Below are 22,756 nucleotides of genomic sequence, written 5' to 3'. Positions count from 1 at the left end.
TGTAGATATGTATGTAGATGTATGTATGTATGTATGTATGTATGTATGTATGTATGTATGTATGTATGTATGTATGTATGTATGTATGTATGTATGTATGTATGTATGTATGTATGTATGTATGTATGTATGTATGTATGTATGTATGTATGTATGTATGTATGTATGTATGTATGTATGTATGTATGTATGTATGTATGTATGTATGTATGTATGTATGCATGCATGCATGTATGCATGTGTGTATGTATGTATGTATGCATGTATGCACGTATGCATGCATGCACGCATGCACGCATGCATACATTTATGCATGTACGCACTAATGCATGTATGCATGCCGCGTACACGTACCTCTTATGCATATTTGCATATGTATGCAGTCGGGGAGGTCCGTAGAATCCGCCAAGATCGACGGCGAAGTTATGTCGCTTCAAAACGACATAACTACCCCGAAAACTTTAAATGGCTATATCTCGGCCAAATAAAGCCCGATAGGGGCCAAAAAGGGAGGGGCTACTCGGGGAGGTCCGTAGAATCCGCCAAGATCGACGGCGAAGTTATGTCGCTTTGAAACGTCATATCTCCATGATTTTTTTAGATCGGCGGAGTTATGTCGCTTCAAAACGACATAACTACCCCGAAAACTTTAAATGGCTATATCTCGGCCAAATAAAGCCCGAAAGGGGCCAAAAAGGGAGGGGCTAGTCGGGGAGGTGCGTAGAATCCGCCAAGATCGACGGCGAAGTTATGTGCATACAAAAATGCATATATGCACACAAACATATATACATCTATGCATGCATATATTTAAATATGCAAAAATGCAAACATACATGCATGTATATATGTGTAGGTATTCGGACCTGTATTTATACGTGTACGCATGGATGCATGACCTATGTCTGTCTATATAGGATATTTGAGGGCACCATTTACACATGAATTTTGACCAAGAATAGGATACTCAGATTTAGATGCCACATTGATCTAGGGGTCAAACCATTAACTAAAAGTCAAACCTTATGAGAATCAGATGAGTTTTGACCGAGTTATGCGGTTGGGAAATTTCGACCTTTGTCTATAAAGGATAATAGCGGGTATACTCCGGCTTTGCCCGTGACACGTTTAATATATACGTGATATATGCTTAAGAAGCTTTTTTTTTAATTTTTATATATCATTGCCCGTTGCACTGAAAATATTGTAATTCGTAGATATTTTCATATGCGAAACTCGGGCTAAATCTTGCAATAAAAAAAGTTCGGAAAGATATATACCATATTGTTACTGTAAAACGAATTGAAAGAAAGGATTTTCCCTTTTTTGGACTCGTAATATTAAGCTAAATAGTTATGTGGTTCGGGAAACGATTCTTGAGCTTGTTTTTGACTTGCTCTTATTTTGAAATACTTTACTATATCAATGTCCGCCGCAAAATACCCTACATATTCCGAATGCAGCTGTCAGCCTAAAAGTATTCAATGCTCGGCTCATAAATGCCCAATTTGAATGTTCAAATAAACACGATTTATTGTGTCAACATATTGAAATTTCACGGAAATGTTGATGATAATATTTGTTAGCTTCTTCCCGAATATTGTTGTTCATTATGCAGTCAACTTTTAACTAAGTTCTATGCATTAACATTGTCAATTAAATTTATGCAATTAGCTAGTTATTTGAGGAGGTCGGAACCGGGCGGGTGAAAAAAAGGGGCATTAGGGCATTGCTCGGGGCCCGAGTGGAGACTGGATTGCACTTTAAATCAATAAATAAATAAATAAAAAATACCGATAGTAGCATGCTTTAAGCACTTCAAGTAACTGGAGCAACGTTTTGAGCCCAGTTGAAGAGCTTGGTCGAGAGCCTGGCAACAGATTATCAGACTAAATGATGTGCCTAAAATTCAGGCCTACAAATAATATATGCCTGAGCATATTTCACTTTGGGTCTACTCCTAGTTCTGGTTACTTAGCACTTCATTTAGCTCTCACATATATATATAGTATATAGTATATATGCTTGTTGTCGCCCATAATTCGACTTGAGTAGCTGCTGGAACTGGCCTGGCTTTTTCTTCATCTCCGAAGGCAACGTCTCACGTAGCGATTTTCGTTTCATTTATTTAGTTTTGTTTTGTTTTGTTTTTTTTTTTTTTTATCGTCGAACATTTTGCTTATAAATAGACGTTGCCCGGCCCGAAATCCACCATTTGAAACTCAACTGTCGGCGTGCGTGAATTGAACAAGAGAAAAAACCTGTTGTCGATTTTAAGGACAATTCCGTAAGGTTCTATCAAAAATATTTTATTTATATATATATACACATATGTATATTCGATAAACTGTGAGAAATTGGTGAGAATTTCAAGAGCATAAATTGAGTTTTAAAAGACAAACATAGCCGAGGAATATGCTTGTGGAAAAAGTGGTGAGTAAAAGTGAAAAATCCAAAAGGATTCAATTTGTGAGAAATCGAAATGGAACCCGAAGTTAAAGAGATCGAAAGTGGGATAGTGCATGAAAGTACTTTATCTATATAAAATAAATGAATATAATAAAATATAATAAAATAAAATATATAAAATATAATAAAATAATTTGAAAATTATAAGGTATATAGAAAATTATTTAAATATTTAAATATTTAATTAAAGCGAAAAATTCGCCCAGCCTTAAGAAATCAGAAGGAAAACATTAGCAAGAAATTTGGACTTTAATGGATATTTTATTATACGATTTTGGGAAAACAAATGAAATTTGAGAATTGAAATAGTCAAATATGAGATATTTCTGGAAAAATTCTATAATCTTTGAAGAAATAAGAGCCTAGATTCTAAGTAGGGTAAGAAAGGCAGAGAAAGAGAGACAGAATGTCTGAGAGAGCGAGGCTTAATAGGTTTTTGGGTAACGTAAGAAAGAGATAGAGAGAGAGAGAGAGTGTGTGAGGTTAAATAGAATCGGAAACATGTGCGATTTGTATATATATTGAAAAACCCACAAAATTTGAAGACTTCCATTTAATATTATGCAATGCGTCTTTATGCAGTTGACACAAAACCTGAATTTATTTGTGGTTACTTCAAATACGGAGAGTGTGATATTTCCGCGATATCAAACTTAACAGATATCTCATTATTGTTATAAACCTCTTCTTTTTTTTCTATTGGTTGGCCTGGCTTCAAGAAACTGTGGAGGGTCGGGGCTCCGTTTTTTTTTTTTGGGCGTGTGAGCAGCAAAAGACGCTGACGATGATAATTTATAGAATTAGTGGGAAATAATCATGTACATTTATTAGTGAGCAGGTGTGAAGTTTTGTGTAAATACGCCAGTTAGCCACGAATTCGCCTGACTTATGATATATGATTAACGTTCGATAGATGGGATATAGTTGGGCAGAGCGGAAGCCGCGCTTCAGCGGCGTCTGTGGCCACGTTGTTGGATCAGGTGGAGTGTTTCCCTTGAAAGTTCCTAATTGCCTGAGGCTGTGTGGGTGGGTCATTTGATAGATACCCAGCCCTGTCGAACAAAAATTCAAAAATCAATCGAGTTGTTTTATGAATTTCCTTCTCTGTAGCTTAGACATTTTTTAATATCAATCCCAGCTGGCAAACACATTTCGAGCTGGGCAACAAATATATCTATATATCTATATATATATAATTAAGTTTTACACGTTAGGTTACTATAAAAAAATATATTTCAATTTATTATTTTCACTTAACGGCTACTTTTGTTGAGTACATTCAGATTTGCTTCCCGAATATGAACTGATTTATCTAACTGTTGCGGTCGCTTAGCAAACTTCGCTTTGAGAGAGTTTGAGTCAAAATTGAGTGAAGTTTGAGCTGCGTCAGCAATTATGCGTGGGATAGTACTCTGATGGGAACATTGACAGTGGCGTGATATTTAGGGTGAATTGTTTATGTCTACCAAAGGGGGACAGTTTGATCTTGACCAATGTCGATGTTATCACCAGGCTCTTTGTTTACAATATTAGAAATGTTTATAATTGTGCTTATGCTTATGTGCTAAGTTATGTTAAAGGGTGGGTGCGACTATGGATATGTCACTCCCCCAACCATTAGAAAAGTGCCTGTCCTCAGGTGTTTAAGTTTGGATATAGTGTAACATTTTCTTCTTTTAGAATTGGTATATCTCCTATTATTGTAGGTGTTTCTTCTACTTTGGGTTTTTTATATTTTATAATTAATTTCTTAGGTATGCTTTTGAACTTATATGTCAAATACAGTGTTAAACTTATTAATATGATTACAAATATGGTTATTGTAATTATCTGGAATACATTGTTAAATTTTGTATGTGCATTTATAATTTGTTTCGTTTGTACAAACGAAAGTGGTTCTAATTTTATAACATCATTGCTTACGTAAATGCTTTGAGTATAATCTAACATATTGTTTGAAATTGAAATTTCATTAATTTGCAATGAACAATTAAAGATTTTTATTATATTGTCTCCTTCTATTGTTATTTCGTTATTTATACAATTATGGTTTAATATAGTTTTTGGTAAATTCCAAGTTAAAATTATATTTGGTTCTATGTAGTTGATTTGAAAATTTTGCAAAATTTTAGTATAACTACATTCTGATGTTATTTGGTTTAAAATTCCTGTTAAACATTCATTATTAATTAATTTTTTTGTTTCTCTGCTATAAACTTTTTTATCTTGGGTAAAATATTTTTCATGAGCTATTTCTGTCAAAATATTATTATTTTCATCCGGGTATGGAATTATTTCGAATACCGGGCTTTTTATTATTTCTCGAGGAATATGGGATATTATAAGTATTTCGTTTGTATCTGATTTAAACCAAGTGGAAGTTTTTGTATTCAACAATTTCTCAGAATTAACATGCAACAAATAGTCATGTTTTAGTAATTTTGGGTTAAAAATTCCTAATCTTGTGAGCTGCATTCCCATCTCAATGTCTTCTATATATTCTGTAAAGTGTTGTAAGTTAAATATAAGGATATCTAATTTCTTTCCTTTTTGTTTCTCTTGATCTAGTTCGTTCATGATTTCTATTCCTTTGTTTATAGCTTCTATTATGTAATTTAATTCGTTAACCTGGACGCTGTTTTCTGCTAAGTTGCTTATTTTTTGTTCAATTTCTGCTTTGTCTTCTTGATCTAATGTTCCAAATAAGTATTTATATGCTGTTCCTACTATGTTAACTAAACCTCTTTTGCTGCGTTTGGCTATTTTTAAGCCGTTTATTTCTCTGTTTAATTTTTCTACTAGGTATTCGATTTGTATAAGGTTATTGAATTCTTTACTTTGTTCAATTAAATTGTTAAAAGTTTCTTCGGTTTTTGTTATATTAACCGTTAAACAGTGGAATTCGTAATCTGTCGGAATGTCTATGGTTCCTGTTTTAAATATGAGATATCCGTTATGGGCTTTGATAGGATTAATTTCAATACTCTGTGCATTTATATGGTTTACAGTTATTGATAGTAATATTATAATAATTAATTTAAGCTGGTGCTTGTATGTTTTGATCGCTGTCTGTTGTTGACCTGTAATTGTTATATTTGCTTTGATTAGTCTTCTTTTTCTTTTTAAATTTGGTTTTGTAATGTGTTATTTTCCTGCCTCTGTTAGTTTCCTCAAAATGTTTGTCGTCGATTTGTCTTAGTTCTCCTGTTTTCTTGAACGGGGTTGTCGTCTTTGATTTAACTAACGGTGAGTGTTTGTATCTAGTGTCAATTTCATAATTTGTTCGTTTTTTGTTGAGGTTATTTATTAGTTTTTCTTTATTAGCTTGAGTGTCATACTCTGGTGTACCTGCATATATGAATATGTCCGCTGGTGTTCTGTTAGTCGTTTTGTGCTTTGTTTTATGATTGTACGTGTAGAGTATAGTTTCAAATTTTGTAAGTTTATTTTCGACGTCTGAGTCGCTGTTAATGATTCTTAGTTTTTCGTTAACTGTCTTATGAAATCGTTCTACGTCGGATATACCGTTTTTACTAGTGGTTATATTAATATTTACTGCTTCTGATTTTAACCATAATTGTAAAGCTGTGCACATAAAAGCTGAGTCTTTGTCTGCCTTTATTTCGATGGGTTTACCCATTTGGTTGAACACTTGTAATATAGCTCGTTTGGTTTCTAGCCAGTCTCTACTTTTTATTTCTATTAATGATGCAAATTTTGAATAGATATCAATGCAAGATAAAAATTGTTTATCTCCTACTATGTAAAAATCCATTACATATTTTTCTCGGATATTAGCGATTTCCGGAGTTATTTCGAAAGTTAATTTTGTATCTCTGTGTTCTGTTTTTGCGATGTTGCAAATCTCACATTCATTTATTAGATTTTGAATTAAATTTTGATAATCTGGGAAATAGTGGGTTTCTTTGAACCAATTGATAGTTTTTTCAATTCCTGGATGTAATAATTCTTTGTGCTTTTTTAATATTAATTCTTTGAATTCTGCGTATGTTTGAAGGTCTATTAATTTTGTACTAGTTTTCATTGCCTTTGTTGAATTATTCGGACTTATTATTTCTAAGTAGGCTTCTTGAAAAATTGGAAAATCTGCTTCGTTGTGGAAGTATAGCACACTTTTCTTTGTGCATAAGTATTCTTTTATTAATTCTTTGGCATGCGTATTAGTCATGTCTTTGTACGTAATTTTTATGTTGGTTTTGTGAAAGTAATTCGTAACTTTTGTTTCGTTCTCGGTTCCTTTTTCAAATTCTATTTGTCGATTGTAATAATTAAGTGGTCTTTCTGTGATTTGTAAATGGTTACTGTTGTCTTCTTGAGCACTATGTATTGTTGCTCTTGTGCTAATTGTATCTTCGCCTAAGAAGTTTTCGTTTAATTGAATTCTGGACAGAGCATCTGCCACATAATTTTCTTTTCCTGGGACGTATTTAATTTGGAAATCAAACTCATTTAGCTTGATCTTCCACCTTTGTAATTTCATGTTAGGTTCTTTCATATTATTTAACCAGACGAGTGGTCTGTGATCACTAAGGATTTGAAATTGTCGACCAAAAAGATAGGACCTAAAGTATTTAGTGGCCCAAACGATTGCTAATAATTCTTTTTCAATCGTTGAATAATTTAACTCATGCTCGTTGAGAGTTCTACTTGCATAGCATATAGGCTTATGCTCTTGCGAAAGGACGGCCCCTATTGCCATATTACTTGCGTCTGTAGTTAATGAAAATGGTTTTTCGAAGTTAGGGTATATTAAAATTGGGTCGGATGTTATGAGTACTTTTAGCTTTTCAAACGCTAGTTCGTAGTCTCTGTCTTTTATATTGATTTTTGCTCCTTTTTTTAATTTAAGTGTTAATGGTTTTACTATATTAGCGAAATTTGGTATAAATTTCCTATAGAAACCACATAATCCTAGAAATGATTTAATTTCTTTTGGGGTTTTTGGAATTGGGAATTTGACAATTGCTTGTATCTTGTTGGGATTTGGTTTTATACCCTCAGTTGTGATGATGTGACCGAGAAATTCAGTTTCTTTTCTCATAAACTCGCATTTATCCAACTGTAGTTTTAAGTTAGCTTCTCTAAGCTTCTTAAATACCTTTTGTAGCGACAAAATGTGTTCCTCCAATGAAGTGGAAAAAATAATAATGTCGTCTAAGTAGACCAGACAATCCTTAAAAATTAAATCTTCTAAGAGATTGTTCATACAACGTTGGAACGTTGCAGGTGCATTCTTAAGACCAAATGGCATGCGAGTGTACTCGTAATGGCCATGTTTAGTCGAAAATGCGGTCTTGGGTATTGAACCAGGATCCATTTGGATTTGGTGGAAGCCTTTGGCTAGATCAATGGTTGTGAAATATTGACATTTTCCAAGTTTGTCTAATATTTCATCCATGATCGGGATAGGGTATTTATCATTAATAGTTAGTTCATTGAGATTGCGGTAATCTATGACTAACCGGAACTTTTGCTTTCCAGATGCATCGTTTTTCTTTGGAACGATTATTACTGGTGAGCAGTAAGGGGATTTGGATTTACGTATGATATTTTGTTTTATCATATCGCTTATTTGTTTATTTACTTCCTCATCGTATATTTGAGGATATTTGTATGGACGCTTGTAAATTGGGTCCTCATGTTTTGTTAGAATTTTGTGTTTAATTGTACTAGTGAAAGTCAAATTGTCACCTTCATGGTACTGGATATCACGAAATTCATGTAAAACTTTTTTTATTTTTTCTTTTTCTTCTGAGTTTAGGTGCTCTAGCCTAAACTCATTGTTTTCTATTAATTCATTATTAATAGCGAAGTTAAATGGTCTGTCCTCTGTTGAGGGTGGATCAAGGCACTCTTGTGCGGTCATGTCCTCTTCGACCTCTTCGTCGTTATATCTAAAACAAAAGTTAAATTCTCCTAAGGTTACGGATCCTTGTGCATAGTCTATTTTTGCTTGACATGCCTCAAGGTATTCTCTCCCAATCAGAACATCATAATGCTCTGAGAAGTCGTGAATATAGAATTTTTGTTTGCTCGGACAAATTTTGCTTGCTCCTAATCGTATACTTTGTTTTAATTCAATAACACCATTTATGGTGTGAACCTTTAATGTTTCGTTGTAAACTGGAAAATTTAAGCGGTTTGTTTTCATTAGATTTATGGTTGAACCTGTGTCGATGACACATTTTAGAACTTCGTCATTCATAATCAATTTTATGAATGGATTTCTTCTGTTTGTTCCGAGGCTTGCTGATGAAAATTTTCGGATGTATCCATTTTCATCTGCCCACTGTTACTATCTCTTTGACGTTTAGTCGGAGGGTTTGGTGCATTCAAGCGTGAATGGGACTGATTTTGGTAGTTTAAGGGATTTTGGTATCTACCTTGACTTAATTTCTGTTGGAACTCGTGGTGAGCTTTCTGATTGTCTTCGGACTTATTGTGCTGTTTATTTTGTGCGTGATAACTCTGATTCGTGTTGGAATAACCACTTGAAATGGTGGTTGGGTTAGCATTTTGCTGATAATTTCCCATGTTCCTACGATTGTTATTTGGATTTCCCTGAACATTATTATTTTTAGGTTTTTCAGTAACGCTATTTTCATATAATCCCTCTCTTTGAGCTACTTGCTTTAGTTTTTGTGTCGACGTAATGTCGTGTCTGGCTAACATCATGAAAAGCCTATCTGGTAATTTTTTTGTAATAACATCTTTGATTGTGTTATTCATAGCATTTGTATAAAGGGTTGTATTGCTAGGTATATTTTCTAGTGCTAACTTATTTAATATAACAAAAGATTTATTCTCGAGCTCCTCGATGAACTTACGGACGTTTCCTTGGTAATTCGTGTTGTATAAGCGTCGAAGGAGTTCTTCAAATGGTGTCTGCACTTTGTATTCTTCAATTAATGCGTTTCTCAGCTCCTGCCAAGTGTTGGCTGCTGTCCTTTGTGATATTCTCTGAGCATCTCCTGTGACTTGCAATTCGATGGCTCCGTATAAGATGCTATGTTGTCTAACATCTCGGGTTGGATACAGGTGTAGGATGTAATCTACCCTTTTAATGAAGGCGTTTAGTTGATCCGTTGATCCGTCAAAGCTTGGCACCTGTCTAAGTTGTGAAAGGGCCTGGTTGAGGTGTTGTTCTGATAATTCCATTGTCATCTTGGTGTAATACACTTTTTTTTTGAATAGTTTTGAGTTTGTAGGTTTGAACTTTATTGTTCTTTGATTTTGCACTTTTATTTTAGGTTAAAGTTTGTGATGGATTATTGGTTAAATGTTTTTTTTTTTTTTTGTGTGTGTGTCTTAAAAAGACTCAGTAATAACGTATTGCAGGGATCAAACGATATGCAAAGCCAGTCGTTATTAACTGTAGTAGCTTTATTGCCCAAAGGGTCAATATTATTAAGCTACTAGTGACCCGAAGGTTCTTGTGCGGATACGTATTCGAGAAAATTTTTATTACACTCCGACAACACTTTCGGTCGCGATTGTGCGTTAGATCTGGGAATTAATTATCCTTTAGCGATCTTTAATTTTTCCCGACGTATCCTACCGGCTGCGCCAATTAAGTTTTACACGTTAGGTTACTATAAAAAAATATATTTCAATTTATTATTTTCACTTAACGGCTACTTTTGTTGAGTACATTCAGATTTGCTTCCCGAATATGAACTGATTTATCTAACTGTTGCGGTCGCTTAGCAAACTTCGCTTTGAGAGAGTTTGAGTCAAAATTGAGTGAAGTTTGAGCTGCGTCAGCAATTATGCGTGGGATAGTACTCTGATGGGAACATTGACAGTGGCGTGATATTTAGGGTGAATTGTTTATGTCTACCAAAGGGGGACAGTTTGATCTTGACCAATGTCGATGTTATCACCAGGCTCTTTGTTTACAATATTAGAAATGTTTATAATTGTGCTTATGCTTATGTGCTAAGTTATGTTAAAGGGTGGGTGCGACTATGGATATGTCACTATATATACATATATTCATTCTGAAAGCAACAAAAATTTGTATAAATTCTAAACAATCAAGAAGAATGTCGCAGTTTTGGGAACGCTATATACGCCCCGGGCTCAGCCAGGTCGGTCGCAATCTGAACCTGATCGGCGGCAATGCCAGCGGCTCGATGCTATGGAAGCGTGTCACATTCCTGGTGGCCACGCCGGCAATTGCCCTGTGCATGATCAATGCCTATCGTTCCAAGCCCGGGGAGCAGCCGCGCCAACCGTTTGTCAAGTACGAGCATCTGCGTCGTCGCAACAAACGCTTCCCGTGGGGCGATGGGGAGCGCAGCCTGTTCCACAATCCCAATGCAAATGCATTGACCGAAGGCTACGAGGTCTAAGCCACACAGATCGGGAGCTCAAGGGATATTCTAAAGGGGATTTACGATTGTTTCGATTATGGGTAAGCAGCTCGTGCAGATTCAGGCCAAGCCAGCGAATTAATTCGTGTCCTGCTCTCAGGTTCGTTTTGTTATCATTTATCAGCTGTTTCCAGAATCGAGCAGAACCAGCAATAACCGGAAGTACTAACCTATGCCAATGTATATTACTGCATTCGCAAGATATGTAACGAAAATAAAACTGAACCGAAACGCGCACAGACACAAACACACACACGTTGGCTTTTAGGCAACTCCCCCACTCATCCAACCACCCAGCCCTCCGACTCGTCTGCCCCCCTATAGTATTTGGGGCGTGGCACGGCGACTTTCGCTTTCGGAAAGTTACACACACACACACACGAATAAAAAAAAAAATAGCATTTGATTATCGTACGCATCTAATTTGCCATGCTGCACCTGTACCTCGACTTACAATTATTTATTTTTATTTAAAATTTGTAATGCATATATGTATATTCATATACAACATTATGTTCATACAAAACTTTTACGGCCACAATGCGCAATTGACCCTGAATCTTGTGCTTGTGGTGTGCGTGTGTGTGTTTGTGCATGTGCGTGCTCGGATGTGCATGTAATGAATGGTCTTTACTTTTAACTTAACAAGGTATTTGTTCGGCTCGAATGAAAAACATTTAAAAAAAATATATCAGAAAAATCTTGCCTAGTCTAAGAATAAATCTTAATAGACGCTTAATTGAAAGTCTTCCATCCTGCGCCTTTCTATGCGATTCTCATGCATGAAAGTTATGCGCAGCGACTTTATTATTAATGCTTTTTATTTAATGCTGCTTTATCTGACAGTGATATTTAAAAGATTTGAAGATTTATCATGTGACCTTTCTTTTCCTTCGTCATCGCCTTTCTATGCGATTCTCATGAATTTAAAGTACTGTCTACGCATTTGAATGTGTATAAAACATTGATTTTCATACGCATGCTCGCTTTCATACTCTCATTCTTTCGCTCTCCCTCGCCATCTTACTCCTTTCCTCTCTTAGGTATTTCCTTATAAGCTTTTATTATATTATATACCTTTAAAGCATAGTTTGGTAGGGTATTCTGTTTGCCTCACTTCGAAGCGGAACTACATTTAGTTACTGGGCAATTCGGTTTGGTTTTTATGTTTTTGTTTTTTCTCGTACCACAAAACAGTTGACATACGAGTGCTCGTATTTAATTGCTTGACGCTTTTACTTGGCCAAAACCCAAATCGAACAAAGCCTCGCTCTGGGAAAAAGGCGAAAACAAAACGTGCGCCCATGATCTGAGGCTGTTTTGGTGATCATCATTAATCAAAATATTTTGTTTCGGCTTATGAATGGGCGCTGCGCTGTTCTTGTCAACGAGCTTGGCCCTGAGCTTGCAGAAAGTGCCAGATCAGAGCTGAAGATACAAATGTATCTGTATCTGTATCTGTAACTCTAGCTCTATATCTGTGTCTGTGTATCTGTATCTGTATATGTGTATCTGTATCTGTATCTGTATCTGTATCTGTATCTGTATATCTGTATCTGTGAATCTGTATCTGTATCTGTGTATCTATTTATGTGTATCTGTATCTGTGCCTATGTATCTTTATCGGTGTATCTATATCTGTGTGACTGTATTTGTGTAGCTATTTATCTTTATCTGTGTATCTTAATCTGTGTATCTGTATCTATATATTGTGTATCTGTGTATCTATATCTGTATCTGTATCTGGATCTGGCGTCCTTGCGCGTCGGCACAATCAATTGTTGCCGAAATATCGTGAGAGGCGGGCATATGAAATCAAAATTCGCTGTGAGTGTGCTAGTGTGTGTGCGTGTGTATTAAATGCACATACGACGTGTTGTCCCAAGCAATTCACACCGTTTGGCAGGCACTTTCGTCGATTATTTCGGCGTTTGTGGATGGCTGAGTGTTTACAAAAACTTACGACATAAGGCACGAGCTGGTTCACAACACACACTAATGACGTTCCCAGTTAATTAGATATGTGTCCGTGTGTATATGTATGTGTATCTGTGAGATATGTATCTAAATGCTATTAAGCTGAAGTGCGTTCAAGGGCCAATTGGCAAAGGGGGATTCGGGCAAATATATTTTACGCACTTGATTAAATTGCCCAAAGGGCAAACAAATTGTTGACTAACCAAATACCCTCTCTCCACCCTCTATCTCCCCTCACATATAGCTGGAACGTGCCACCAAATCGGAGCTGTGCAGCGCTTTGGCCCTGTTGGTGCTCTCGCTGAGCATCTATGCCTTCTACACACAGCTTCTATCCTATCTGAAGTCAGTGCTACTGTCGCTGCGTCTGTCCGGGCCGCCATCGCTGCCCTTTCTGGGCAACTGTCTGCTGATCAACGAGAAGGATCGTGAGTGCTCAAAACTTGAACTTAAAGATATATCCCTATCCCTATTACGTATACGCCCTGGTCTCTCTTTTGTCTTTTGCAGTTATGCGCAAACGCGCTGCGCGCGCCTTTGATCTGTACGGCTCGCTGGTGCGGATTTGGGTGCTGCTCTTTCCGTTCTTTGTGGTGCTGCAGCCGGAGGATCTGCAGGTGATACTCTCCTCTAAGAAGCACACGAACAAGGTGTTCTTCTATCGGCTCATGCACAACTTTTTGGGCAACGGGCTGATCACGAGCAGCGGAGTCAAGTGGAGCACGCATCGCAAGCTCATCCAGCCGGCGTTCCATCTGAGCCTGTTGGAGAAGTTCATAGACACGTTCGTGGATGCATCGCAGTCGCTGAACGAGCATCTGGATGCCTCGGCGTTGGACATCGAGATCAACATAGCCAAATATGTCAACAACTGTGTCATCGATGTGCTGAATGGTGAGCTTTGCCTGAGTGGGTCCACACCAAATCCTAATCCCATTTATTTGCAGAGGCTGTGCTGGGCGTGCCCATCAAGAAGAAGGGCCTCGGCCTGATGGAGGATTCGCCGTTTCGCAAGGGCAAACTGATGATGCCCGCCCGCTTCGCCCAGCCCTGGCTGCTGCTCGATGCCATCTATCAGCTGACCTCGCTGGCCAGCGACGAGCTGAATCAGAAGAAGCGTCTCAATGATTTTACGCGCCAGATGATCAAGCGCCGGCGCGAAATTATGGCTGATGCGGCCAACAATAATGTGGAGCGCAAGTGCCTGCTGGACTATATGATTGAGATCTCCGAGAGCAATCCGGACTTCAGTGAGGAGGACATTGTCAATGAGGCGTGCACCTTTATGCTAGCCGGCCAGGACTCTGTGGGCGCCGCCGTTGCCTTCACCATTTTCCTGCTCGCCCAGAACGCGGACTCGCAGGAGCAGTGCCACGAGGAGCTGGAGCGCATCTTCGACTACAGCAATCGTGCGCCCACGATGAGCGACCTTCGTGAGATGCGCTACTTGGAGATGTGCATCAAGGAGGCTTTGCGCCTGTATCCCAGCGTGCCGCTCATTGCCCGCAAGCTGGGCGAAGAGGTGCGTCTGGGCGCGTACACATTGCCGGCGGGCAGCAATATCTTTATCTGCCCGTATGCCACACATAGACTGGCGCACATCTACCCCGAGCCGGAGAAGTTCAAGCCGGAGCGCTTCAGCACCGACAACGTGGAGCAGCGGCATCCGTATGCCTTCATACCGTTCAGCGCCGGACCGCGCTACTGCATCGGCAATCGCTTTGCCATACTGGAGATCAAGACAATTGTGTCCCGCCTGCTGCGCAGCTATCAGCTCTTGCCTGTGCCCGGCAAGACCACATTCGAGGCCACATTTCGCATAACTCTACGCGCCTCGGGCGGGCTCTGGGTGCGGCTTAAGCCGCGCCAGCAACACCCAGAAGCAGTCTAGTGGAGGGCAATTAGTGTAGGAAACGAGGCCAAGGCAGCTGCGGCCCGAGACATCACTGAAAGTTGCGCAGTTTTGATAAAATTCCCAAAATGTGACGCATCATTTAGCCCAGTGAGAAGCGAAAAAAGCGAGAAGCGAGAAACATAGCCAGGTGCGCTACGCTTCTCCATTTACCCTTAGCTTTAGTCATTATCTAAGATGTCAGATATGCTGTTGAGAGTCGAAGCAAGAAGAGAAGCGATAAGTAAAATCAAAGACCAAGCTGCAAAAGAAGCAACAATTAGCTTGTCATGCTTCTCTCAACGCTTCTCGCGGCTACTTCAGCTCAGCTTTACTTGACTTCAAAAAATATCTGAATTAACACTTTGTCAGAGAAGCGAAGTGAGAAGCAATGCTTAGACTTGTCTAACTTTTTTGAAGGAAATGCTGCACTTCTTTCAATGCTTCTTGCTTTCATTGTCACAAGGGAAAATATTAAGAATAAGCTAGTGCAATTGGCTTTGCTTGTTATATCGCCACAAACCTATATACTCTTTCAACACTCTGCGAACAGAGTATAAGGGCCTTTGTCGCTTAAATAATGAGTCGGGGGTTTTGATGGATTCTTGCCTATAGCTTGACAGCGTTGGCTTCGTTATATTAACTTTAATTAGTATGGTAAATAGATATTATGTATATAAATCGATACAATAATTTAATTATTTAGCCTTTGTCTAGCCTAAGTGCAGTGCGATGTGCCTGTGCCAGTGCCAGTGCCTATAAAGTTGGGTGCATTTGGATTCGGATTTGGATTACAATTAGTTCGCATTCGCAGCCATATATACTTATACATATTTGTATGTATATATATTCGAGTGTTTCGTACAGATTTTCCTTGGGTTTGTTTTTTTTTACATACACAACACAAAACAAAATAAAAAATAATTAATGATATTTGCAATAATAAAGTGAATTAAGTAAATCAGCTTTAAGCGACATAAAAGCTAGGACGTGATATGTTTCGTTTCGTTGAATCTATTGATGAGACTGCGCGCACGTGACTCGTGCCCGTTTCCATTCCCATTCGCGTGCGCGTTCCCATGCCCATGTCCGTGTCCGTATCCATGACCGTTTCCATTCCCCTTGACCTGCGCCTGCCGCTGTGCGCTGGCCACCGTGTGCTGTTGGGCAAGACGCTCCGCTGTCTCGCGGACGCGACTGCTCAGCCGCGTTGGCGTTGCGGCGCGCTGGGGCAGCGGAGAGCTGGGCATGGATTGGGTTTGTGTTGGTCTCGCTTTACTGCCAACAGTTGACCTGTTCGCGGGCTCTCCAGCGGCTATGCGAATAGAGAAAGAGAGAATAGTGAGTATACAGAGTATAAGATCGTTGTGTTTTAGGCAAATTTGTTACGTTTACTGATGCGGCCCGTGCTCGCGACCTTGGCGATTTGATTGGGCTCTGGGGCAGGCTTTTTATGTGCGGAAGCAGCAGCAGCAGCAGCAGTAGCAGCAGCGGCGGCAGCGGCAGCGGCGGCATTTGATTGCTGGAACCTGTGCTTGAGTTGGGACACTTTCAGCTTGGACTCGCAAATCGGCTTGGTGGCATGCGGCTTTGGCTTCTCACGCGTGCAGCTGTCTTCTAGGGATTTCTTGCGCATCTTAATCGTATTGGTAAAGTCGGACAGCATTATGGGTTCACCCTTGGCAGGCAGCTCCAAAGCCGGCACGCTGCTTGCGAACGTTGCTGGATTGTCCGCGGGCTCGCTTGCCTGGCTCGCTTTGGCTATTTGCTCCAGCTTGTTCTTGGCCAGCGTTAGTAGCAGCGTCTCCTGTGTGCCCAGGCTGCCATTGGAGCACTCGCTATAGCCGGAATCACTGCGTTCGCTGCACTGCGACTTGTCGCGCAGCCTCAGCACGCCCGTCGTCTTCCGCTTGTCCACGTGCGGCATCTCGCCGCTAAAATCATCCTCCTCCTCGTTCAGGGACGCCATTTGCGTGCCGCTCACATGGGCGGCACTCAGCATGCTCAGGCCGGAAATGGAGGGACGCGGACTATTGCAGGCGCCCATGGCAATGGCCGAATTGCGACGTGACGCGGACAGCGTAGCCATGCGACCCAGGGCGCGTATAGCATTGCCCGTTTTCTAAGCAGCGGGAAGCAAGCGAAGCATTGGTTAGACACAAACAAAACAAGGTGGGAGCAGCAGTTAGTAGGCATAGCTGTGAAGACTGACCTGCCACTTGCGTCGTATGATAAACTTCTTGAGCTTGTCCGTGCAGATTTTGTTATTGCTGAGATTCTCGTCGTGGCGCTGGCACAGCCATCTGGACCCGAGGCACTGCTGGGCAGTCAGACGCGACTCCTTGCGGTGCACAAGCAGCTGTGAGATAAAGTCCTTGGCCTCTTGTGAGCTGTAAGCAGTTCGAGTTGGGAATTAGTTTAACACAAAGCTTGATCAGGGCTACGTACACGCAATCGAAGGCCTCATCATCATAGTCGTAGTCGGCACGCGTTATATTCGAAAAAGTTTCCACATCCGTGTCGCCCATAAAAGGTGACAGGCCCGAGAGGCTGCAATAACAAAAGAATTTGGAAATTTAGTTGAGTCAAATAAATAGCTATCCATTTGTGTTGTGCACTTACAGCACGTAGCATATGACGCCGACGCTCCACATGTCCGACTTAAAGTCAATTGGCTCGTAGCTTATGATCTCCGGCGGTATGAATTCGGGCGTGCCGAAGAGCACACGCACCGGCGCCTTGGTGTCCAGGCGCTGGGCCAAGCCAAAGTCTATGATCTTAATCTGATGGCTGGTGCGCGTGTGGCACATAATGTTCTCCGGCTTCAGGTCCAGATGCACCACGCTCTGGCCATGCATATAGGCGACACCCTCGCACACCTGCCGCAAAAACAGAATGCAGTCCAGCTCGGTCAGCGTAAAGTCATCCGCCACAACGCGCTCAAACAGTTCGCCGCCCGTAATACTATATAATGAAAGTACAATGAATGGATGGGTATATAGACACAATTGACGGTACTCACTATTCCATGACCATGACAATTTCGCGGGGGCTTTCGAAGGAGGCGGCCAGCTGCAGCAGCTTGGGATGCTGCAGTGAGCGCATTATCGATATCTCCTCGAGCACTTTTTGGCGGTCGCGTGTCTTGATGCATTTGATCACCTTGGCGGCCAGCAGCTGTTCGGGCTGTGCGCGCTCCTGCACCTTGTAGACGACGCCAAAACGTCCCTTGCCCAGCTCCTCGATGATCTCGAAGCGTGACTTGAAATCCCCGCCAGACTGCACTGACACAGCGCTCAGGGAATTGCCTGTTGCTTCTGCTGCTTCTGCAGCAGCATCCACTGTTGTGGCTGTACGTGTCAACTGCACCAATTCGCTGACCTGGCTGGGTGCACTGCGTCCGTGTATGTTCTCGGCGCGCACACGAAATCTGTACTGTAGCTGTGGCAGCAGATCCTTGACGGTATAGGCCAGCGTATCCACGACGCGGGTCAACTGCTGCCAGTCAGCGTTATCCTTAACGCTATCACAGTCCGTTGGCTCGCAGCTCTGGATCTCAATGCTGTCAGAGGATTTAAAATTAAATTATGAAATCATGGAATTTAATTGATATCAGAATTATGCACTCACATGAAGCCCGTGATCATGCAACCGCCATCGTAGGGCGGACCACACCAGGCTATGGCCACACGATCCGGACCCAGGGAGACACTCGGCTGTCCGCTGGGCGGCTCTGGTGGTCCCTCGACGGCCACCGAGGCGGCCGCTGCCTCCACGCCATATTCGTTCATTACTTCCGCCGTATATTTGCCGCTGTCATCGGCCGCGATGTCCGTTATATAAAGCGTCGATTGCTGCGCCGTGCTGCGAATTGTCACATTGGCGCCCTCAACAATGGGACGGCACTGCAAAGGCAAAAAGGTACAACAAGCGTATTAGTATTGCGGGCAACCTTCGATGGGCGCGCCGTCGTCGTCGTCGTCGTCGTCGTCGCCGCCTTGTTGTTATAGTCTTTGCGGTTGGCAACAATTACGTCAATACCGCAAACTGATCGTGACACAGTCACAGACTCTCCGACTAACTAGATCCGCGACTAGACCAGAGACTGGAGACATGCCCCATGCCCATACGCAGCATTCAGATAGCCAAGAGCAGCAGCTGGGTTTTGTCTATGGGGCGGGCTTATTTAGATAAAAGCATGATACGGGATCATGGTCATAACAACTGTGCTAATCTTTGAGCTGTTGACGGGTTTTTTGCCCTAATTAGGTCGCTTGTCAACTCGCGTTGCGCAACAGCTTTGCGCAAATGCCCGATTTGGTGCAAAGGCGGAACGATTTACATTGAGATCTCTATAAAATCAATAACTCGGGGATCAATCAGGCAAACGGACAGGCCAAGCCTACAAGTAGAGGGCATTCTTAATTCTGTCACGAAGCAAACAACCTCCATTCCATACTGGGTATATATATATATATATGTATATAGCCGGGACGATATAGACAAGTTCGTCTGTCTGTCTGCTGCTACTTTGACCTTACAGGGTTCAAGGGTTGAACATTATATAACCATATCATTAAGCTCTAGAGGAAACAACCTTCAAGGTGCATTAACGTTTTAGAAGATCTCTACGAGCTTCTCTTCTAATAACCATATCCAATCGGACTGCCGCATGGATGCCCTAGGTCTGTTAGGGTATATACCTTTAGCCCTTTGTTTGTGCATACATACCGCCTTGTACCAGATGACTTTGGTATTGGGGAATGGCTCATAGTGCACGCTCAGCTGGACATGGCCGCCAATGAGTGCGGTGCAATCTTCGGGGCCCTTCAAAATGCAGCTGCTGGCAGCCAGTAAACAGTTGTTGTTGTGTTCCTTGCTCTGGTTGCCGCTGTTGCTGCTGTTGCTGTTGCTGTTGCTGCTGCTGCCCGTGGGCAGCACTAGGAGGCTGGTGTAGCTGCGGGCGGCGGGCGTGCGACGCTCCGGCTGTGGATGCTTCACTTGCAGACGCAGCTCACCGCTCTGGGCCAGCTGGACGTCTCGCAGGCGCAACAAGCGAATGCCGTTCTCCGGATACGACTCCAACTGTAAATGAAGATAAAGCGTTTTAGCAGCTGTGTGTGCAAGTATGTGTGTGTGTGTGTGTGTGTGTGTGTGTGTGTGTGTGTGTGTGTGAGTGAGGAGCTTGCGAGTGCAAGTATATGTATGTGTGGGTGCGAGGAGATTGCCAATGCAAGTGTGTGTGTGAGGAGTTTGCCAGTGTTTGAAAACAGCTGGCACAAGGCAGAGCAAATACTTGAGTGCGGCTCAATGACAATGCCGAGCCAATGAAATATGCGCCTAGTTAACTTTTCTATACGATCAACACAAACATTTGCATATATATAAATATAAATAGGTGTATATATGCCTATATCTGAACAATTTAAAGCTCGGGCAGCGCAATGCGAGGCGCCAACGGCCAGTGTCAAACTGAGAATGACGCGACACCCCACCAATTAATTATTGAGAACATTTAACAAAAAAATACATATATATATATAAAATAAAGCCGAGCAATGCGAACACGCTCGGTATTTGATATCGGGCACGTTTTCGGTTTCAGTTTTAAGTTTCGCTCGTAATGTTACTTTCACGCTACGCGCGCGCATTCTTATCAGACGCGGGCTTTAAAGCCATATTTACATAGTTGTGCATTATCTACAAATGTTTCATGATATCGATATTGCGGATCGTTAGCAATAATTGCCAGCTGCCATTACCTGTGACATCTTGTCTGTGTTGGGGCTTGCAATAACAATTTGTTATATCGCAATTGTTATATCGTATTTGTTATATCGTATTTGTTATATCGTATTTGCTAAGGGCGATCTGCTGGTTGTGCGCGCCGTTTGAAAGCCATTGAACGAGTGCCTGGGCTGGGGACTGTGTCTGGGGCTGGAGCTGGGGCTGGGCTGTCTGCTTGTTTGCTCTCCGATCGAGCATCGCATCCGATTGGATTCGACGGCGACGCGTCACTAACATCGTTTGCATGCGTTGCGCATGCCGCGGCATTTTAATCTTTTTATACCCTGAGCATATTGCAAATGGGCAAGCAGGGTATATTGGTTAAGTGCCACACAACTATAATCCCATAAATTATATATATTCTGGGCAGCATTAGGAGCTCTATCTGTCCGTATATGTTATCATATATCATACGCCGAAAGATATCTCTAATAATATCAATTTTTAGACAGGGTTTTTTTGAGCATAATGCGAATATTATAAGAGCTACAAGCACTGTACTTTAATATATACACACGTTTTTATGCTATATTTAAGCCCTGAAAACTTCATTTAGATCGGACTATAAACAACGGAGTTACTTGAGACTTCCAAAAAATAATGTAAGACAATGTAGAAGACATTGATGGAAGAATGCTTGTAATACCAAAATTCTAGAGTATCTCCTAGTCGGCACTCTCGACTGTGGCACCTTTACTTGTTTGGTTGGTGTGCGTGCCTGTGTGTGTGTGTGTGTCTATAAATGCTTGCGTATTGTTATTGTTATTGTTTTCACCGCACAACGCTCGTCGTTGACAAGGTGTAAACGAAGCGCTTTTGTTTTCATACACGTTCACAAAGTGAAAAGGGTATATTGGCTTACTGCAATATGGAATAGAGACGAAATTTTGGGGTATATAAAAAAATATATATAGTCGTGTATACCCACACAATGGTCTTATAACTTTTCGACCACGCCAACTATCTATATATATATCTGGCACAGTTTTAAAGCTACAGTCATTAAAGTTTGCGGGTAAACCACTCATGACCTCTTCTGACGATCGATAAAATCTATATCTGTCGATAATTGTGGCGTGTAGCCTGAGGACGAGTAGTACGCATCCGACTGAAACGTTCCTGCTGCTCAAAATGGCCAGCGGCAAGGCAGCCTCAAGTGCTGCTTCGCTCGAAAGCTGTCCCAACTGAAGCCAGGCCAGGCGACAACACATCATGCCAACAAATTTGGGTCGCACAGAAATTGCTTCATTAGGATCCCTACTCCAAGGGGTATTTGTGAACTATCAACAAGCTTGAAGGCCTTAAGAGCTAAGTTAATTGTTAAGAGCATACAGAAGTCGGTATGTCTCACTCTGGGTTATACGTTTTGGGTCAGACGCTGATGTTGTCTGTGTTTCTTACGCACCGTCATGTTTGGTGAGTCATCCGATATGAGTTTTCCATTTAGATACCATTCGGCATCCGCTTCGCAGGGGTAAACACGCGCATAGAAGATAGCTTCCGCTCCTGACGCACACACCACCGGCAGCGGTGTCTTTAGCAGCTGTACGCTCTCGTCGTGCCGCGTTAGATCGCGCTCCAGCACGCACAGCTCGCCGCTGCTGCTGCAGTCGCACGCGCAGTCGCCGTCACCGTCGGTGTCATCCGAAGTGGACGTGTACACCTGACAGCTGTAGATGCCGGAGTCAATGTCAAAGGCGTCGTTGATGCGCAGACAGAGACAGCCATTGCCGTGATCGATGTAGCTGTATGACATGGGTATACAATATATATATGTACATAGTTATACAGAACAGAAATGCTCACTTGAACTCCTCGCTGTCGGGCAGAATTTCGCCGTTGCGCAACCACACGTAGCTGTAGGGTTCGGCGCTATTTATGGCACAACAGAGATCGATCACCTCGCCCTCAACGGATTTGGTAAGCTCGGGCAGCGGCTCAGCAATGGCAGCGGGGCGATGTTGAATTTCAGTACTTGATCCATGGAATTTGACATCGATGGAGCTAATCAGAGGATCATGATCGCCGCTTATTATGCAGGTGTAGACGCCCTCGTCATCTAATGTTACATTGTCAACAAACAGCATAGCCTCATCCTCCTGCAGCACAATGTGCACCCGATCCGACTGCACCAGCTCAACGTTGTTGTGATAGAATCTCACCGAGGGCACGGACGAGCCACGAAAGCCACTCGCCAGCGCCATGCGACCGCCAATAGCTAGAGTATACACAAGAT

At 41.6% G+C, this 22,756-nt stretch overlaps 3 protein-coding genes across 7 annotated transcripts in view; 2 read left to right on the top strand and 1 right to left on the bottom strand.

Moving 5' to 3' along the window:
* The first annotated feature begins 2,238 nt into the window (after nt 1–2,238).
* On the top strand, nt 2,239–16,226 carry Cyp4aa1 (Probable cytochrome P450 4aa1). The gene is made up of 4 exons (XM_002050607.4): nt 2,239–2,433; nt 13,087–13,270; nt 13,353–13,736; nt 13,790–16,226. Exons 1-4 carry the CDS (start codon nt 2,416–2,418, stop codon nt 14,731–14,733), a joined length of 1,530 nt encoding a protein of 509 aa, XP_002050643.2. The 5' UTR covers nt 2,239–2,415; the 3' UTR covers nt 14,734–16,226.
* On the top strand, nt 10,464–11,485 carry COX6AL (Cytochrome c oxidase subunit 6A-like). The gene is made up of 2 exons (XM_002050606.4): nt 10,464–10,906; nt 10,966–11,485. Exon 1 carries the CDS (start codon nt 10,464–10,466, stop codon nt 10,842–10,844), a length of 381 nt encoding a protein of 126 aa, XP_002050642.2. The 3' UTR covers nt 10,845–10,906; nt 10,966–11,485.
* Nucleotides 15,326–22,756, bottom strand: part of Strn-Mlck (Stretchin-Mlck) — a 47,404-nt gene continuing 39,973 nt past the window's right edge. For 3 of the 5 annotated variants that reach the window (XM_032436410.2, XM_032436416.2, XM_070210476.1), the window contains 10 exons: nt 22,327–22,738; nt 21,926–22,265; nt 19,465–19,818; nt 18,364–18,638; nt 17,756–18,295; nt 17,356–17,697; nt 17,182–17,283; nt 16,946–17,123; nt 16,123–16,855; nt 15,326–16,048 (listed from right to left, as the gene is read on the bottom strand). In XM_032436410.2, the coding sequence (XP_032292301.1) occupies nt 15,717–16,048; nt 16,123–16,855; nt 16,946–17,123; nt 17,182–17,283; nt 17,356–17,697; nt 17,756–18,295; nt 18,364–18,638; nt 19,465–19,818; nt 21,926–22,265; nt 22,327–22,738 (3,608 nt within the window). In that variant the 3' untranslated portion in view covers nt 15,326–15,716. Of the gene's footprint in view, nt 16,049–16,122; nt 16,856–16,945; nt 17,124–17,181; nt 17,284–17,355; nt 17,698–17,755; nt 18,296–18,363; nt 18,639–19,464; nt 19,819–20,495; nt 20,740–21,925; nt 22,266–22,326; nt 22,739–22,756 lie in introns of those variants that run through there. The other 2 variants (XM_015173632.3, XM_032436412.2) reach the window with 2 other exon arrangements.

The sequence above is a fragment of the Drosophila virilis genome, chromosome 5 (genome assembly GCF_030788295.1).
Source record: "Drosophila virilis strain 15010-1051.87 chromosome 5, Dvir_AGI_RSII-ME, whole genome shotgun sequence".
Taxonomy (NCBI): Eukaryota; Metazoa; Arthropoda; class Insecta; order Diptera; family Drosophilidae; genus Drosophila; species Drosophila virilis.
This window is presented reverse-complemented; position numbering and strand designations above follow the sequence as displayed.

Coding starts and splice junctions, on each gene's coding strand:
- Cyp4aa1 (XM_002050607.4), top strand. Junction 13,271..13,352: donor GCTGATCAACGAGAAGGATC/GTGAGTGCTCAA, acceptor TGTCTTTTGCAG/TTATGCGCAAACGCGCTGCG. Junction 13,737..13,789: donor TGTCATCGATGTGCTGAATG/GTGAGCTTTGCC, acceptor ATTTATTTGCAG/AGGCTGTGCTGGGCGTGCCC.
- COX6AL (XM_002050606.4), top strand. CDS start 10,464: ATGTCACTATATATACATATATTCATTCTGAAAGCAACAAAAATTTGT.